Genomic DNA, 14,777 nt, shown 5'->3' with positions numbered 1-14,777 from the left:
TTATCAAAAATATGTAAATGTTACGCGAACGGGATTTGAACCCATGGCCTCAAGGTTATGATATTTTTCTCTTACCGAAACACTGTTGCTCTTAAAACTTTTCCTTTTCTTCTTCGTGAACATTCTGGTGACATTTCGTAAAATCTCTATTCCTCCTCCTGATTTAAACTCTTATTTGATTTTAATTTTAATTATTTTTTTCGTATTTGATAAATTAAATATAAATTATTCTATCCTTACTTTATATGTGTTTATTTATAATTAATTTATTTTGTTCGCTAACGTGTTTCGTTTAATATAAAACTCAATGAGTATTTAATTTTTGCATTGACAAAAATAACTTATCAAGCTATGAGTAAACTATAATAAAAAATTAATTTCTATAAAAAAAATTACAATAGTTCTTTATAGAATAATCGAAAATAGTAGTAGATAGAGAAATAATAAAAAGAATTTTTTATATCATTCAAATGAATTAAATATCATCCCTATTTATAATAAAAAATTTAATTTTTTAATAAATATATATTTTTTAAATAATAGATATAATTAGGCTTTTGGTGAGGCTGTTTATAAACAAGGGCTTTAGTTCCACCCAAATGTTAGCAGCCTTGCTGCCCGAGTATAGCTGGACTTGTGTGAAACTGTTTATTAACTAGATGTGGTAATAGGCATACAGTGAACAAAGGCTTGAAATATGGGGTACAGCCGAGCTCCACCGATTTTGAGCTCAAACTCACCATCATATTTTACCTATTTCTTCCTCAGGAGTCCCACATATACCACTTTTTCCTTTAACTGAAACATGAGCTTTATTGTAGTAAAACACAAGTTCTTCATCAGCTAATATGTTTATATGTGTTATATATATATATAAATTGATGGATCACATCCAATTATTCTAACCATCTCACCTTTTCCCTCCTAAACGTGCCACACTGCAACCATCATGTTGATGCTATAAGTACTTGAAAAGCTCCCAAGGAGCGAATCCCATATGAGTTATGTATTAAAACTTGGTTTTGTAATATGTGCTCACATCACTTTTAAATATGTGAGGGGTTCTTTTAGTGGACAAAACACTGAGCTTTAATGGTTAAAAGCCGACGCAATGCGTTGCAGGTGAAAATGAATCGTGACATTTAGTTGCAATGTACCATTGAAGACAATAAGCCTTTGAGTGAGGAGCGATATCCTGACATCACTTTTAACTTGTAAAATGTCTTCGATTAAACTGAACCAAAACGTACAAGTTGATGTAAAGGCCCGTGCTTTTGATTTTTATTACAAAATTAGCATCATAAACAAGGAACATTGTTTCTCCCATCAGCGATTCCTCATGGCATACAATAAATTTAAAATCCCATTATCATATCATTTTCCTTTTTTTCTTTTTTCTGACAGGATGAACAAGATCTTTGAAAAATGTCAAAAATTCAAAGAACACATTAAGGGGGGGGGGGGCGGGGGGACATTGATAGATGCCCAAGGCACTGTCCTGTATGAGCTGATTTATACCCTACTTTTCTTTCTTCCCCCCATCAAAGGAATCCAAGACACAAGTAAGAAATTTAAAAGAAGACAAAGCAAAAAGGCAACACTAAAAAGCATAGCACTGTATTTGACAAAAGAAACTTTTTTGGCTTTCATATACCATTACCAGCTAATCCCCATTTTTACATGCTTTTAGATAACTTTACCACTCTTTATATCTCTGCTTAACCCTTTCTCCCCCACCTTCGAATCAACCAAACTTGCCATTGGCTATCTTCAAGTGCTCTCTCATAATAAACTAAAGAACCAAAAAAAAAAATGGTTAAAGTTGCAGGTGTTTTGGTTTGTCTTTTGATTGTGGGCATGGATGTTGGAGCAGGGATACTTGGCATCCAAGCTGAAGCTGCACAAAACAAGGTGGCTTGAAAGACTGCTGCATTTTGATTCCATGGGCAATATTTGAGGGGGATTTTTTATACTGTTTTTTGGTTGGTTTGTGATTTTGACAGGTTAAGCACCTACGGCTGTGGATATTTGAGTGCAGAGACCCGAGCCATGATGCTTTCAAGCTAGCGTTGGGTGCAGCAGCGTTGCTGACACTAGCCCACGTACTTGCTAACCTGCTTGGCGGGTGCATGTGTGTTTGTTCTCAAGAAGAGTTTCAGAGCTCTTCCACTAACAGGCAACTCTCTGTCGCATGTCTCATTTTCACTTGGTATGTCTACGCATTTTATATTTTTTCGATTCCCATCCTCTCCATTAACTCATCCGAACTTATTTCAATTTTCAACCTTTTAACTCAAAATAATCCAAGCAAGTAAAGCTTGAGTGACAAACTGAGAAACAATCCGATCAAACTAGAATTGTCCAAATCCTAAGTAATCCTACTTAAAATACTCGGTTTATAAACTTGAACGACCCAAGTACTAAATGACTCAAAGCCGAAATTTACCCAACTCTAAAGAAGTTGAGGGGAAAACTTAAATGAGCTAACCATAAATGATCTGACTCAAAATAATTTAAGTCTAAATTGATTCAGATTCAAAATTATCTAAACCGAAACAAATTAATCTAAACTTAAAAAACCTTGATGACTAAACTTGAAATATCCAAACCTTAAACTAGTTAAAGAATAAACTTAAATTATCTAAATTCAAAATAACTCGAACTTAAAATAATCTATACGGTAATGATCAAAAATATTAAAATTCAAATTAACCTAACCCAAAACCAACCCAAAACGCCCAATTAACCATGCCCTGCAAAAATAAAGCAGTAGAAGCATCTTTGTGTTTGATTAAGATTAACAGTAGTTGTAAAATTGTTTCTAATGTGGATAGTTGATGTAATTTTTGGGGGTTTTTCAGGATAATATTAGCCGTTGGATTGTCGGCGCTGGTGATTGGGATATTATCAAACAACAAATCCAAGGGTTCGTGTGGGTTGACGCACCACCATTTCCTTTCGATTGGAGGAATTTTGTGTTTCGTACATGGGCTGTTTTCTGTTGCTTATTATGTTTCAGCCACTGCTGCTAGTGATGAAGGAAAGTAAGCAATATATATAATCTTTAAAGTAACTTTTGTTTGTTTGTTTAATTTTTAAAACCCAAAAAGCTTTAAGGATCATTGATCAACTATCACTTTCCTCCTACATGTAAAATCATTTTGTAAACATCTTTTGATGCCATTATCAAATCTTGTAGGACAGCTGATCATCATACCTCATCTTTTGATGCCATTATCATTAATTTTATTATTTGAAATTTTGTAAATCTTTTTTTTAATACAATCGATTCTTTTCTAAAAATAACTCAATTCAATTAATTTTAACGATTTTTAAAATAACTGAAATTTTAAATATTTTTTAATTTTGATTTTGTTTTTCTTATATTTTAAGTTGATATAATATTGCATATGTCATAATAAGTCTATTATATAAAATTTTGAAATTGGTAAAATTTAAGCCATAATGACAAGTGTAGCTCTCAACATTCACTCTTTTTGTTAGTTCGGCCATTGTTATTTTTTTGAGCTAAATTTGACTATTAACTTTCAAAGAAAAGTCAAATTGTTGTTTTAATAGAAATGATTACTAAAACATTAATTTATTTAACAATGTTGATGTGGCAACCCGCATGACAAATCATATGTACCTCATGCTGACATGTCACTATTTGTCTTATATGTTATGTCACGAATAAATTTAAAATATAAAATAAAAATAATAGCAAGAAATACATGTGGATTGTCATACAGGCTACCATTTTAAAATTTTAACATTTTAGTCAGTATTTTTGCTAAAATATAGCAATTCAACTCTTTAAGGTTAATTGTCAAACTCAACTCTTTTTAAAATGTTAAGGGTCAAATTAAGCTTAAAAAAAATAAAGACCAAATTGATAAAAAAGTATAAATGTTAAGGATTAAATTTATCATTATATCAATATTTAATGACTATCATTTGATCATGATTGAAATTTCAAAATTCAAAAAATATAAAAATTAAAAATAATTAAATTAAAGTACAAGGAGTAAATCTATAACTTATTCGTAGTATAGTGACTAATAATAAAATTTGAACATTAATATTTAATATAATAATAGTTTATGATCTTTATACAATACCAATTAATGATAGAATGTCATCATTACTTGTAACACCTCTAACCTTTATCCATCACCGGACAATGTTACAGAGCATTACCAGACTTTTCAGATAAAAAACAGACATTACATATTATTTAACGTACATTTCATAAATCAATCATATTGTCCCTTATATGAGCCCTCGAGGCCCAAAATATATGTTAGAAACAAATCGGAACTAAACTAGGTACTCAGAAAATTTTTCGGAAAACATAAAAAATTTTCAATGAAATTGGGGACATACGCCCGTGTGACCAGGTCGTGTGGCTCACACGGTCAAGAGACATGACTGTGTCTCAGGCCATGTGAACATTAGAAATAGGGGCACACAACCGTGTCCAAATTTAGGTGCTTACTGACTTGAGTCACACGGCCAAGCCACACGCCCGTGTGCTAGACCGTGTGAGCATACTAACTTGCAATATTAAGGTGCAGGGGTCACACGGCCAAGTCACACGCCCATATGCTAGGCCGTGTGTCACACACCCATGTCTCTGCCCGTGTGAAAATACTTGAGCATTCTGTTTTGAAATTTTAAAATTGCAGGGGACACATGGCCAAATCATACGCCCATGTGTTAGTTGTGTGTCTTACACAGTCCAGTCACACGTCCGTGTGTCTGGCCGTGTGGACTCAAAATGAACCTTAAACATCAAGTTTATCATTCCCTGCAATCATGAATACCAAACAACTCAAAATCAATTGTTCAACCAATTTAAAACAAAATCAAATATCTTCAAAACATGTCAAAATAATCAACCTAGATGTCTAACCAATGTACCCTCATAGGTACCACAATCATATTATCAAAACATATTAATTTAAACATCATTCAAATCAAATTTGTAAAGATACCAAATTCAACCTAATTTTGCCTTTATCATGTTCATTTATGCAATAATTTAAAACATGTCAAATTATAGCCTTAATATAACACATACTCATATATATAACCAACAAATATGAACTTATAATCTTATTTACAGTCAATCCACAAAATAGTTAACAATTAGACGCCCTAGGTACATACCGACACAAAAATGAATAACATCACCACGTTTGAGTTTGGGACCGTTGTTGGATGTTGAATCGGCAGTCAAACTTTAAATACCTAACCTGTGCACAAAAAACAAAATTGTATGCTAAGTACAAACTCAGTGGTATTTCTATAATCCGAATATTTAAAAGTAAGGTAATATAATATGCACATTTAATCATACAATAACAATAACCATTCAATTAATCAATCCATAAACAAATTAATCATAACATACGCAATTCTCATAATTTGCTATCTCAAATAATTTTTCACGATATGATACACAATTTATATGTCTCATTTCTATTTCACATTCGGTATTATCTAATACCATTCATAATATCACTTCATTTAATTACCTTTATTAACACGACTCGGACTCGTACGGATACACTGATCCAACCAAAATACACCAGTTTGGTATCCAGTACCTTATCGGATAATTCGAAGTAATAAGTTGACACCTAGTGTCCCATGCTAAATCAAAGTAAATTGGCACTCAATGCCTCATTGAATCAATCTAAAGTAACAAATTGACACCCAGTGTCTGACCGCCTCGAAGTTGAAGTAATCCTGAACCAGTTCAAAGAACAGAAAAAATTGAGTTGTTTCCCTCAATACGAAAAAGAAGCTCACTTTCTGCAGAAGGAGTACGAATTACTTTTCCAAAATTTCCAAAACGTACTAAGCCGAGTACATATGAAATTTTTCTGGAAATCAAAAGGCAAGAAGCTGAGAAAAAGAAGAAAAAGGATACTGAAGTAGCTAGTGAAAGTGAAACATACCAGACAAAAAAGAAACTTGGTAAGAGACCAGTCTTAGAAGAATCTCTACCAAAATCACCCACATACGGGAGAGGATAAACACAGGGACTGCAAGAAAAAAGAATTTGTAGCAAGTATGCTATATCAAAGCACAGACCTCTCCTCTTAGGTCATTCAAACAAGTACTGCCTTTTAGCTACAAATGCTTAATTCAAGAGGCATATATTATCCTCAGCAATATTGTCATCATTGATCAATATTTCAATATTTATGATGTGTAAGATCCATTATATGGCAAGCACAAAGCATACTATATTGCAATTCATTGTTAACTCGTTTACTAGACTTTTGAGAAGAAGAAGATTTAGAGAATAGAGAGAATTTAGAAAACCATGGATAATATAACACACTGATATCTTATTAGAAGAAGACTTGATTTCTTAAAAGATGATAACATCTTCCTTTTATAGCTAAAGGAGATGTAATACAACAAAATAGCAAATAGTATAAAGCATAAAACTAATAGTACTTAAAGTAGTACAACCACTACTAATACAAACATTATTATTAATGCTATTGACATAAAGTAGCTAAGTATAAGCATAATCTTTTCAGCTGTTAGCATTTGAGTGGGGATATTGTGCACTGTCCATGGAATCTTCACAATTTTCAATCATGTCCATTTCTTCATCCATATCCTCATTATCTTCTTTTTCTTGATAAGTGTTCACCTTGGAAAGATTGATTTGACTACAATACCACGAGTACTCTTGAGACCATTTTGAAGGATTTGGGATATTTTCGTAATAGCCTTAAATAGCTTTTAAGATTTCTTTGTGATAAAGTTTATACTTTATCGACCATGTGCCCTAAGGAGCATTGATATCATAAGGAGGCCATATCTCAAATGGAATGATTCTATTGAGTTGGCAAAGGAATTTTTGTATACTCCTATAATGGTAGTCAGATCTTCTAATATCATCATCAAGGACCTTGTGAATCCATGCAGTAGGAAAGGATCCTAACTGAGTTGATTTTCCACATTGAACAAGACACTAGGGTTTATAAAAGATAATGATCATGTAATTTCCCTTGTTCTCTTGATAATATTGATTAATCATATTTAACCATTGTGTCAAAGGATGAAACCAACATAAAAAAGTAAAGAAATTTTGATGCTCGGGTTCAATGTTTCCTCTAATGGCCTTTGTCAAGTAATAATAAAGATTAGGAATCAAGAATTATATAGCAATGTGGTAAAGATGAGTGAGGTTCCATAAGAACCATTTTAATTCATCAGGTTGTTCTACAAATTCAAACTTAATTGGATGGATAAAAGGATAGTCAAGATGCACACCCCATGGTTTAAGGATAAGTCTCTAAAGTTTTTAAAGACTTGAATTTGATATTCAAACATCATTCCTTTGGACTTTAGATGAAAATTTCTTTGTTCAATAAGGGTCATGACTTCTAGTGGGAATTCTGGATTGAAGTTTGGAGCAACAGGATGGGATGTAGGAAAAGTAGAAGATAAAGAGGATGGCCTATACATCATGATAGGTCTGGGCCAAAAAACTCTTTTGTGAGCAAAAACTTCAGTTTTGGGCCTAGAAAGGAAATCAGCAAGAACATTTTCCTTTCCTTTTATGTGCTTGGTGTCAAATTTGAATTGTAAGAGCCATTCAGCCTGTCGAAGAAGTTGAGGGTGAGGGGCTACTTTTTGTTTAAATTCGAGCATTTGAGGGAAAAAAGGACATGTCCATCTCAATAAGAAAATGATATCCCATAAGATGAAATTTAAATTTTGTAATACCTTTTTTGACTGCCAGAATTTCCTTGAAAATGGAGTGGTAATAAATTTCTACTTCTGAGAATCTTCTACTTTTATAACCACAGAGGTGTCTCTTGCCATTCCTTTCTTCAAATAATATTGCACTCCAATATTTGTCACTAGCATCTGTCTATAAGATCCTTTTCCCATCAGAAGGAATTTGGAGTGGTGGCAAATTTTGTGTCAATTCTTTTAATCTTTGAACAGCTTTTGTATGAGAGGATGATTATGAGGGGTTTCTTTCTTAAGCATTTTTCTCAAGGGTTAATATACTTAGAAACTTTAGGAATAAAATCTCTAAGGTAATTAACAATCCCTAAGAATTGTTGTACCTGTTTTAAGGGCAGGTTTTCAGATGGAAAATTAAGAAGTTCTTGAGCAATATGAGGACTTGGAGAATATTGACTATCTTTCAACTACATTCCCAGGAATTCAATTTCTGATTTGTTTATTTGCATCTTCTTCTCTGAAAGCATTATCCCATATTTAGAAATAAGGGACTTGAAGTCTTCAAGAAGTTGAGCATGAGATTCTTTATCTGAGCTGTAAAGCAAGATATCATCAATGTAGACCAAAACATTTTTCATAAGGGGCTGGAAAATTTTTATCATCACTTTCTAAAAGAGTGAATGAGCCATTTTTAAACCAAATATCATTACTTTCCATTGAAAGTGTCTGTTAGGAATTCAAAATCCTTTTTTTGACCTGTCATCAGAATGAATTCCTAGTTGACAAAATCCCGCTTTGAGATCAAACTTGGAAAAAACTTTTGCCTTGGCCAAACTTGAAAAAAGTGAATTTCTATTTGGTAGAGGGAACTTGTCATCTTGAAGGAAATAGTTAAGAGGTTGATAATTTATTACCAATCTTAACTTTCCTCTGATTTGTTTGGATCTCTTGTTCACATAGAAAGATTCACATGCCCATTGGAAATTTGATGGTTCAATCAGAACTTGCTGTTGTAGTTCTTTACATTCTTGTTCTGCTAGCAATAAATGATTTGGATTCATTCACATATGGCTGGCCTTTTTTGGATTGATATCTTCATTTTTATTGAATGGCAGATTAATAAAGAATTCTGGGTTTTTCCACAAAATATTTGGGCATTTTTTCAGGAATTTCGAGTGAGAATCTACGTATGATCGGGTTTTTAATTCCTGAATGGTTTGGAGGATTTTTTCAGATTGAATGGCAAAAAGTTTAGGTATTTTCATAAAAGGTTGCAAAAGATTTTTAAATCTGACTCCCTCAAGGAGTATTCTCAAATGTTGGGCTTTTATGTAAAGGATAAAACCTACTACAATATTTTTTCCTAGAAGTTTTGAACCCAGTACCGTAAATCTGACACAACAGCCTGGGAAGAACTTAGTAGTAATGGGCTTACTAATCATATGGGTAGTAAAAGGATAATCAGCAGCAGAGTTAAAGTACTTTACATGGGGTTTCCACCCTTTTAAAAGTAAAACATATGGATTCATAATGGTTTCAGTTGTTCCAGTATCTATAAAGGCAATTATAGTAATAGTTTTACTATACTTGTCTGAATAGATTTTAATTGGTACCTGAGGAACTGGAACTATATCACTTGATGTTCTTTGAACTTAAGCCTGCATCATTTGAATGTCTGAATAATCTAATTCTAGTTTTGAGAATTCATCGAGATAAACAGGAATATCACAAATTGTTCTGTCTGAGGGTTCTTCTTCAATAGAGCAAATAGATTTTATATCATCTTCTTCCTGTAACTTGATTCCTGATTGTCGAACCATTTGTGCAATCTTTATAGCTTTCTTTTTATTATTTGGACAATCTTTTGAGAAATGTCCTTTTTTATTGCAGATGTAACATCGATCAAATTTTTTTGTTGTTCTTTGCTTCTTCTTAAGATATGTCCATTGGGGTCTTTTCTTTCCTTTCCATCTTGAAATATTTTTTGAAAAAGAATTTTTTCTAAAATGTTTCACAATAACATAATTTGTCTTTTGCACATTTGTATTTTAGATGAGATTCATCACAGGCTTTATTAATTTTCTTATCACCATAGAGAAAGTCCTTGAATATCTTTCTTCTGTTGCAGATGTCTTCTAGAGCAATAAAGACTTCTTATTGAAGTTCTCTAACTGTTAATTAGAGAATGTCTTTATTTTTTCGCTGGAGGGCTTGGTTAACTGCAACTTGAAGTGGTTCAGGAATAGATGAAAAAATAACTGGCTTAAGGTTCGAATTTAAACCCAAAGCACAAAATAATCTGGTCATTACTTTGAAGTGCTTTGCTAAATCTTTTTTGCTATATGAACAACACTTTCTCTTATAGAATTCTCTTCTTTTCAATATCAACAAATCTTCAAGGTTACCCACAAAATGCTGTTGTATAGTTTTGATTGGCTGAGCCAGATCTTGCAGAACTAGAAATTGCATCGGATTTTGCTGATCAATAGCATTCCACCAATCTCACAACATTTCAGTAAATCTGGAAACAAAATTTATAAGGATATTGTAGTTTCTATCTTCAGTCAACTTATGAGTTTCTAACAAAGAATGAAACTCTTGGATTCTATCTGGCCATTTTTTCTGGTAGTAAGTTGTCAAGAGTGAAAGTGGTTCTTCCAATGGAAGTCTTTTGTGTAGAGTAATGTCTTTGTGGTGCAGAAGATGATTCTGGCATTTCTTCATCACTTGGTTTTTCCACTTTAGTTGTCTGGAAGGCCTTTTGGAGGATTTCATCCTCTATTTTTGTTTGTCTTTCTGATGAGGATTCAAATTCTTTTGATGTACTTGAATTTTCCCGCGAATTAGTTTCAGTGTCTGATTCTTGTTCTTGATTTTGTAAGGATGAAATTCTTGGGATTATAGACTCTTTGTAATCATTTAAAAAGATTGTTAAAGGATTTTGATTTCCATTTTGAATCATCAGAGACTTTGAAACTTGCTTTGGATGGGGTGATTTTGGTGGAGATTCTTCTAAGACTGGTCTCTTACCAAGTTTCTTTTTTTGTCTGGTATGCTTCACTTTCACTAGCTACTTCAGTAGCCTTTTTTTTCTTTTTCTCAGCTTCTTGCCTTTTGATTTCCCAAAAAAATTCATACGTACTCGGCTTAGTACATTTTGGAAATTCTAGAAAAGTAATTCGTACCCCTTTTACTGGAAGTGAGCTTCTTTGTCGTATAGAGGGAAACAACTCAATTGTTTATGTTCTTTGAACTAGTTTATGAATTTTTCCTGTTTCTTGAAGAATTCTGATTTGGTCTTTTAAATTCTGGATTTCCTTTTCTCTCTGGGCAAGATGAGAAAAGAAATCTTGTCCTGGTACTGTTGGTTCTTTTGCCACTACATCTAGTCTTTTTTGTAAAAGATGAATAAGATCTCTGACCATTTTGGTGTTGTCATTTACTTTTCCTTCAACAGCTGAGATCTTTGAATCAATCTTTTTCAAGGCATGATTTTGAGCAATGACATTCTCTGTCTGCCAATTGAAAGTAGCTTCTGTAACACTTATCTTTGTTGGTGTACCTAAGATATCCGTTCGGATTTTTGAAGGGAGTTTTTGTACATGAGTATAGCTTTTCTCAAAATATTCTTCAAAAGGTGGAAATTCTTTGTCATATGATGCTTTTAACGAAGATTGCATCATACAGACAGTAGAAATTTCTGGTTGTTCAGGGAAAGGATTTTTTCTAATCCATTTGTTAATTTTCTTGTAACAAGCTGTGAAAAAGGCTTTTGTTTTCTTGAAATATTTGAATTTTGTGTATAAGGTGTAAAGGATGGTTTTGTAGTAGGAAGAGAAAGATTACAAGGTTCTGAGGGAACCTTTTTGTTTGGTAAAGAATTGTCAATTGAATAATCTACAAGGTAAATAAATTTACCACTATCTTCACCAAATGGACCAATATCTAAATCTCCTTCCATCTATCTTCTGTAGAACTCAGATTGAGTAGATTTTTTGTTCTTTTACTTCTCTAGCTTTGAAGCAGTATTGTCCATACCATCAATCTAGGCACTCATTCTGTCATCAGCACATAGTTCACATGAGCAGCTAAGATCCCAAGGACAATGTCCAGTTTTTTATCTTTAAACATATACAAAGGCTTTCTATTTGCAGAAAAGCTTTGTATTAGATTTCTTTTTGGACCAGGTTCACATAATGGAAAGCAACAATCTGGATCTTCTCGATCATGTTCTTTCGCTTGGATTTCCACTGGCTGCATCATTAATTGTGTAAGGAAAATATTAGAATCTTTAGAACTGTACAAATTACTATGATCAAACTTTATCTCTGTTGTTTCATCTCCCTTTGATGTGATCTTGATTTTTGCCGATTGGATTCGTTGGCTATGTTCAAGCAGTTGTTCATAGCTAGTAACCCACTTTTCTAGAAGAAGTTTAATGACTTCATTTCTTGGAATCTTTCTTGGAACATGAACACAATGAGGTTGGTCATTTGTGTTCACAGATATCAACAAAGAATCTTCTGTTCCATGTCTTGACAGGTTAAAGGCATGATCTTGAATCCTGTAAACAATTTGGTAATGAAGAGCAGCAGCTATAGCTAATGCCATTGTGGTGCTCCTGCAATCTAAATTTGTACTTTTAAAGTTGTAGTTAAGTTGGGATCTGCTAACGCCATGGTGAAATTTGGGAAAAGCGTGACCATCACAAGTCCTGAATTTAAGGTTGCTTCAATAGTAGTACAAGCATTTTGATATTTCAAATATCTAGAATCTAGTAATGCTATTCTTGCTACTACAGGTTTTCCAACTGTACCATGATAGTTTAAGACTAGATGAATAGTTCCAAAATGGATGTGAGTATATCCTGCTCGAGCCCATTCCATTGGAAATTCTGCAAGGATCTCCAAAGTAACAAACTGTTCAGGTGAAGTTGCAGTTATGGGATAACTATCAAACCTAGAGGCTTGAATATATTCCCTCACTTGTTTAGAAGAACCCTGTATCAAGGTTCTAATAGACTTGATAGGGGAAAACGGAGCCTTTTTGTATGCTGCATAACGATTTACAGTGGGGAGATTAGTAGGTGCTGCAGAACGATTTACATTAAGGAGATTAGTAAGTTGAACTTTATCTCTTTCATCAAGATATTCTATCTCATATAGAGATGAAATCTTTTTAACTGAATGAGATTTTAAAGAGAAATTATGCATTGAAATGGAAGTAGAAGAGGTTGAGGGTCTTGATAAGATTTTATCAGCCATTAAGATAATCCTCTCTAAATCTTACTATCTTAACAAAATTCAGTAAATGAGTTTTATAACCTTACTGGGTCTGATACTAATACGGGGGAGGATAAACACAGAGACTACAATAAAGAAGAATTTGTAACAAGTATGCTATGCTAAAACACAGACCTCTCATCTTAGGTCATTCAGACAGGCACTGCCTTTTAGCTACAAATGCTTAATTCAAGAGGCATATGTTATCCTCAACAATATTGTTATCATTGATCAGAATTTTAATATTTCTGATGTGCAAGATCCATTATAAGGCAGGCACAGAGCATACTATATTGCAATTCATTGTTAACTCATTTACTGAACTTCTGAGAAGAAGAAGATTTAGAGAATAGAGAGAATTTAGAAAGCCATGGATAATATAACACAATAATATCTTATTAGAAGAAGACTTGATTTCTTACAAGCTGATAACATCTTCCTTTTATAGCTAAAGGAGATTTAATACAACAAAATATCAAACAGTATGAAGAATAAAGCTAACAGTACTTAAAGTAGTACAACCACTACTAGTACAAACATTATTATTAAATCTATTGACATAAAGTAGCTAAGTATAAGCATAATGCTTTCAGCTATTAACATTTGAGTGGGGGGTATTATGCACTGTCCATGGAATCTTCACTATTTGCCATCATGTCCATGTCTTCATCCATATCCTCATTGTCTTCTTTTTCTTGATAAGTGTTCACCTTGGAAAGATTGATTTGACTACAATACCACGGGTACTCTTGAGTCCATTCTAAAGGATTTGGGATACTTTTTTAATAGTCTTGAATGGCTTTTAATATTTCCTTGTGATAAGGTTTACACTTTATTGGCTATGTGTCCCAAGGAGTATCGATATCCGAAGGAGGCCATATCTCAAATGGAATGGTTCTATTGAGCTGGAAAAGGAATTTTTGTATACTCCTGTAATGGTAGTCAGATATTCTAATATCATCATCAAGGACTTTGTGAATCCATGCAGTAGGAAAGGATCCTAACTGAGTTGATCTTCCATATTAAATAAGATACTGGGGTTTATAAAAGATAATTATCATATAATTTTGATGTTCAGGTTCAATGTTTCCTCTAATAGCCTTTGTCAAGTAATAACGAAGATTAGGAATCAGGAATTGTATGGCAATGTGGTAAAGATAAGTGAGGTACCACAAGAACCATTTTAATTCATCAGGTTGCTCTATAAATTCAAACTTAATTGGATGGATAAAAGGATAGTCAGGATGCACACCCCATGGTTTAAGGATAAGTCCTCCGAAGTTTTTTAAGACCTGAATTTGATATTGAAACATCATTTCTTTGGTATTTGAATGAAGATTTCTTTGTTCAACAAGGGTCATAACTTCTAGTGGGAATTTTGGATTGAGGTTTGGAATAATAGGATGGGATGTAGGAAATGTAGAACATGAAGAGGATGGTCTATACATCATAATGGGAAAATTCGACACCAAGCACATAAAAGGAAATGAAAATGTTCTTGCTGATTTCCTTTCTAGGCCCAAAACTGAAATTTTTGCTTACAAAAGAGTTTTTAGGCCCAGGCCCATCATGATGTACAAACCATCCCCTTCATCTTCTACATTTCCTACATCCCATCTTGTTGCTCCAAACCCCAATCTAGAATTCCCACAGAAGTCATGACCCTTGTTGAACAAAGAAATTTTCATCCAAAGACCAAAGAAATGATGTTTCGATATCAAACTCAGGTCTTTAAAGACTTTGGAGGACTTATCCTTAAACCATGGGGTG

The 14,777-nt window shown here is 33.2% G+C and overlaps 1 protein-coding gene across 1 annotated transcript; it reads left to right on the top strand.

Moving 5' to 3' along the window:
- The first annotated feature begins 1,567 nt into the window (after window positions 1–1,567).
- Window positions 1,568–3,214, top strand: LOC107894935 (uncharacterized). The gene is made up of 3 exons (XM_016820101.2): window positions 1,568–1,911; window positions 2,004–2,209; window positions 2,862–3,214. The coding sequence occupies exons 1-3, from the start codon at window positions 1,813–1,815 to the stop codon at window positions 3,046–3,048; spliced, it is 492 nt and encodes a 163-aa protein (XP_016675590.1). The 5' UTR covers window positions 1,568–1,812; the 3' UTR covers window positions 3,049–3,214.
- The last annotated feature ends 11,563 nt before the right edge of the window (window positions 3,215–14,777 follow it).

This window comes from Gossypium hirsutum, chromosome A13 (genome assembly GCF_007990345.1).
Source record: "Gossypium hirsutum isolate 1008001.06 chromosome A13, Gossypium_hirsutum_v2.1, whole genome shotgun sequence".
NCBI lineage: Eukaryota > Viridiplantae > Streptophyta > Magnoliopsida > Malvales > Malvaceae > Gossypium > Gossypium hirsutum.
The sequence above is the reverse complement of the archived record's forward strand: the minus strand, read 5'-3'. Positions and strand labels throughout refer to the sequence as shown.

Bases quoted from the DNA above. Each gene is read 5' to 3' on its own strand.
- LOC107894935 (XM_016820101.2), top strand. From the start codon at position 1,813: ATGGTTAAAGTTGCAGGTGTTTTGGTTTGTCTTTTGATTGTGGGCATG. The intron at 1,912-2,003 runs GTGGCTTGAAAG...TGATTTTGACAG, and splicing joins CTGAAGCTGCACAAAACAAG to GTTAAGCACCTACGGCTGTG. The intron at 2,210-2,861 runs GTATGTCTACGC...GGGGTTTTTCAG, and splicing joins GCATGTCTCATTTTCACTTG to GATAATATTAGCCGTTGGAT.